Genomic DNA, 4,984 nt, shown 5'->3' with positions numbered 1-4,984 from the left:
GCTACTTTATCAATTATACCATACCATTTTACAATACACCTAACATCCCAACTTTTATTTTCCTATTCAACTTATTAAAATAATATATAATACCTAATAAAATAATCTAATCTAATCTCTCTTACTTCATTCTCCACCAACAATCTGTTTATCTTTTCCTCACTATCTCCCTTTCAACCACCCATCACCACCACCTCTGCCATAAGAAACCCACAAAAACACAAAAAAATCAAAGAAATCAAATAATCCACCAGCACCACAGCAACACAAAAAACATCCACAACAACACAAATAATCCACCACCACATAAACAAAACAACACAAAAATCCAATGAAAAATCCACCACCAACACAGCAACAACACAAAAAGTCAAATAAACCACCATAGCAACAACACAAAAATAAAATAAATAAAATAAAAAATTCCAAGAAAAATCCACCACGGTAACAACACACCCACCACCACCATGGACAAAAAACCCACAAAAAATTAAAGAAAAATTCACATCAAAACCCACTAGAAATCAAACCCATTACCACCTTGAGGCACCGGAAATCAAACCCAAAACCCTCCCAGAATTCACACACCACCGCGAGGCACATGACGCCGGTCTCACCAAGCCACACACCACGCCACGCCCACGCCGATCTCCACGTCATGCCCACGCCGACTTCCAACCCAGCTCCAGTGGCATGCTTAAAAGAAGAAGATAGAAATGTGAGAGAGGGAGTGAGGATGAAGACAAAGATAGAATCAGGAGAGAGAGAGAGAGAGAGAGAGAGAGAGAGAGAAAATCTTAAATGTACACCAATGTCCACGCCGACCTCCAACCCAACTCCGATAGTTTGCTTAAAAGAAGAAGACAGAGAGATGTGAGAGAGGGAGTGAGGATGAAAAAAAACAAAATAAAAAAAAACTAAAAGCTGACTGTGAGAGAGAGAGAAAACAGATAATAAAATATTTATCCAAGTTGCTACAGTTGCATCTTACTTTTAAGACGGTACTATAGCAATATTGTAAAAAAATTTAGAATTTTACAAGTTTAGCAAGCCGGATGTAGAGGATTTTTGAGGCTTGATGCTAAATATTGCTAACATATGGCATTTAAAATCCCTCGGCTTATTAGACCACTCATATTGCAAGCTAGGTGATGATGTGTTTATTTTCATTTGTTGTTATTTTATTATTGGTCCACTTGGCATTTTTAATATTATTAAAACTTATTATTATCATTTCATTAGCCATGTCAGCTTCATGTGTGACAATAATCCCCAAATTAACTGCTATTAAAATATAAAAACCAAAATATAAGGACTAAAATAATGTTTTTGCCTTTATTTTAAAACCCTCATTTAATTTTTTTTTCTTTTATATTTAAGACCAAAAAATAAATAAATAGATAGGTGATAAATTAGGCAGTCCAACGTCCTAGGGAGATTTTTTAGAACACTGAACCTACACTACTCGAACGAAAGCAGGAAAATATGACCAAACTCAAAAAATATTTCTTCTACCATTAATCCTCAATGGCGTTCCCATGTGCATCATCTCTGAAGATATTTCCTCTTTCATCGTTCTCTCGTTGTTTTCCTCCTCAAAATGATTTCACCTACTTTTCTACATCACCATCTCCATATGTCCCCAAGACTCATTCTGAAAAGCCTTCCAAACTCATAAAAAAAACTCTTTCAACTCCTCCTTTCGCCTTTCATATCGATTCTCTGCTGTGGAAGACGACTATGATGATGATCATACCAGTGATAATTGCAGCTTTGACGAAGCTGTCATGCTCTTCAATGACAGAGAATACTATAAGTGCCATGACTATCTTGAAGCTCTCTGGAACATGGCCCAAGAGCCTACCAGAACTCTTATTCATGGCATTCTTCAATGTGCTGTAGGATTTCATCACCTCTTTAACCCGGTTGGTACTTCATTTGTAGGTTTAGCTTTATTAATTTATTGGTTTATTTTATTTACTTCCTTTTTTTTCAAAATTTTGTTATTGGGTTTTTGATGGTTTGTGGTAAATTAGAACCATAAAGGAGCCATGATGGAGCTAGGAGAGGGACCCTGTAAGCTAAGAAAGATGAATTTTGTGAGTGGACCATTTCATCAATTTGAGCAAGAGATTTCTGCAGTTCTGGATTTTATTTACCAGACCCAGATTGAGTTAGCTGCCTGTGAGTGAGTCTATATCCATTTTTTTTTTTTCTTTTTTCTAATAAGTATATACCCCATTTGCATTGCTTTTAAGTTTAAGTTATTATTGCAGCAGGCATCCCATTAGCTAAACAACATAAATAATAATCCTATGGTTGTGAGTCTTGTGACTACTGGCTAGTTGGTTAGAAATTAGAATTCAATTGGAATTCTAGCTATTTTATTTATTTATCTTTTTCAGAAACAATAGGATTTTTACCATTGACGTCTGCTTTATAATCAATTTTGTTTATCATAAAACTAAAACACCAATTAATTCTTAGTGTAGATGAGATTCGAAGTTTTGAATCCAAGTCCATTATACAGTTGGAATTGTAGCTTTAAGGTGCCTTCTTTATCACAAGGAATGCAGTGGACATAAATATACACAAATTAGTTGTCTTCCATGAAAACCTTGGCCTTGAATTCATTATTGTGTGTTTGTCTTAATTTATCAGAAACCACACAAAAGACTTGAACTTTATACAATGTTTCATAGTAGGTATTAAGTATTTATTTGTCAATTAAAGACTTGAATTAAATCATTTCAATTTAAGACCTCTATCTATTTCTATTAATCTAAACAGTAACAGAGCATATAAAAGTGGAAAACCCATTTATTAAATTTTGCATTTCACCTAGGCCCTTGTTAATAAATCAATTTGATAACCATTGAACAGAAAGAGCAGTAATGAGAAAGTTTCGCTTAAAGTGAGAAAGTGATTGCCAATATTTTTAAACAATAAAATTTCAAAAGATTGAATTTATCAAACAACTAAAAAGGTTAAGGTGGACCCCAAAAAAAAAAAAAAAAGATTAAGGTGATTCAAATAAAATAAAATAAATGAAGAATAAGTCTTTCAACATTTTTTGGGGGGGGGGGGGGGGGGGGGGGGGGGGGGGGGGTGTTGGTTGGGGATGAGAACGAGTAGAAATCTTAGGCTTTAATAAGTTGGGTGTATATGGTAAGATGGGCCAGGGTTATTATGGGTAATTCGGATTGTAATGAGTCAATTTGGGATTTTTCTTTGTCAATTTGTGTTTAATTTTTGGTCTTTCGGTTTCTTCTATAGAGCATCTAACTAAATCTGATTTTGTTCTTACCATGTTATTTAGTCATAACTCGCTAAGAAACCCTGCATACACCTAACAGTACAAACCTCAACTCCTTTCCACATCCTCCAAGTCTCAAAAAAATAAAAATAAAATTCTCAATAATGAATTGGAAGGCTCTTTTTTATTAGGGTTTTGATTATCTTACGTCTACTATTTTACAATTTTTTTTATATATTTACTTTTATGTGTTAAAATATGGACATTCCTGCATCAATTATGGATATGTTTGTGAAATAGTGGATATATATATATATATATAATTTTTTTTACATCCACTTTTATGTGTTAAAATATAAACATTCCCGCATCAATTATGAATAGGTTTGTGAAATAGTGGATATCTATATTAATGCTTAAGTACTATAAGAAAAGTATCTATTATCGTATATAGACCAAATTCAATGGCTATTCAGTGATTGACCCCTACAACAAAAGAAGAGCACCAATGATGTGGATTGTTGTGGTTGGGCTAACTAGGACACGTTGTTGGAATTGCATGTTGACATATTACAATTGATACGCTCCTAACATGTAACTAATCAATCTGTATTATATTGTAGTAATAAATCTAACACTTCGATCTTATTGGTATGAAGGAAATGGCCGATTATATTTCCTGGATTTTGACAGGCACTAATGATCTTTGTCTTACAATGGATCGATCAGAGAGATCATACCAACTTCTCGGGGGCTACGGCGCTGGACAGCATCTATATAGTCTTCAAAGTGACCTTAATCAAATAGTGTACATTATGTTCTACCCGGACAAAATGGCCTTATGCCCTTTTCACCCAAATTATATAGTCTTATGCCCCCCCTTCCCAAACTAATTAGGGAAATGCCCCTCTTTTGTAACTTGATTTTCTCAAAATCGAGTTTTAAAAAAAAAAAATGGAGCCCTATAGTGACGTTTTTAAGGACATATAGTGACGTTTTAAGGATCTATAGTGACATTTTGTAACTCGATCTCCATGAAATCAAGTTATAGGCAATTTTATTGTCTATAACTCGATTTCATGGAAATCGAGTTACAAAACGCTACTATAGGTCCTTAAAAACGTCACTATAGATCCTTAAAAACGTCACTATAGGGCTTAACTCAATTTTAAGAAAGTCGAGTTTCAAAAGAAGGACATTTCCCTAATTAGTTTGGGAAGGAGGGCATAAGACTATATAATTTGGGTGAAAAGAGCATAAGGCAATTTTGTCCTGTTCTACCCCAAAAGGTCTTATGGTACCAATATGGCACCAAAGGTAAAGCTTCCAATCCTTAATGCAACCAAAGAACACCTCCTAGCCTTTGAGTATAGATGAATTTATGCTAAAAGCAATTGTGTAGTGTTTTTTTTTTTTTTTTTTTTTTTAATAAACAACAATTATGTAGTTATTGTAGATATTGGTTGGTTGAATGGGCTTAAAATTAGATCCCACTTACAATAAGGTAGAGTTAGGGCATTTTATACTCTCACATATGTTATTTCACATCCATTTTCATGGTTTAAAATGCGGTCATTTTCACATCAATTGTGCATATTGATGTGTACAAAGTAGTGTATAGAAATGATTACTCTTCTTTTGATTGAATATTGGAATCCATCATACTCCGCCCATCCCTTTTAAATAAGCTTGACACTTTCTCTTTCAAAAATTTCATTTTGGATTAAG

At 34.0% G+C, this 4,984-nt stretch overlaps 1 protein-coding gene across 1 annotated transcript; it reads left to right on the top strand.

The window, feature by feature from the left end:
* The first annotated feature begins 1,527 nt into the window (after positions 1 to 1,527).
* LOC115966370 lies at positions 1,528 to 4,149 on the top strand. The gene is made up of 4 exons (XM_031085614.1): positions 1,528 to 1,582; positions 1,663 to 1,925; positions 2,037 to 2,184; positions 3,950 to 4,149. Exons 1-4 carry the CDS (start codon positions 1,528 to 1,530, stop codon positions 4,147 to 4,149), a joined length of 666 nt encoding a protein of 221 aa, XP_030941474.1.
* Positions 4,150 to 4,984: the final 835 nt, after the last annotated feature.

This window comes from Quercus lobata, chromosome 11, assembly GCF_001633185.2.
Source record: "Quercus lobata isolate SW786 chromosome 11, ValleyOak3.0 Primary Assembly, whole genome shotgun sequence".
Lineage (NCBI taxonomy): Eukaryota > Viridiplantae > Streptophyta > Magnoliopsida > Fagales > Fagaceae > Quercus > Quercus lobata.
Note: the sequence above shows the minus strand (reverse complement) of the source record. Positions and strands in the feature narration are given on the sequence as shown.

What these genes read in the sequence shown, in the direction of transcription:
- LOC115966370 (XM_031085614.1), top strand. Translation starts at nt 1,528, where the DNA reads ATGGCGTTCCCATGTGCATCATCTCTGAAGATATTTCCTCTTTCATCG. An exon ending in TCCTCTTTCATCGTTCTCTC is followed by an intron (nt 1,583 to 1,662) that starts GTTGTTTTCCTC and finishes CATTCTGAAAAG; the next exon opens with CCTTCCAAACTCATAAAAAA. An exon ending in TTCATCACCTCTTTAACCCG is followed by an intron (nt 1,926 to 2,036) that starts GTTGGTACTTCA and finishes GTGGTAAATTAG; the next exon opens with AACCATAAAGGAGCCATGAT.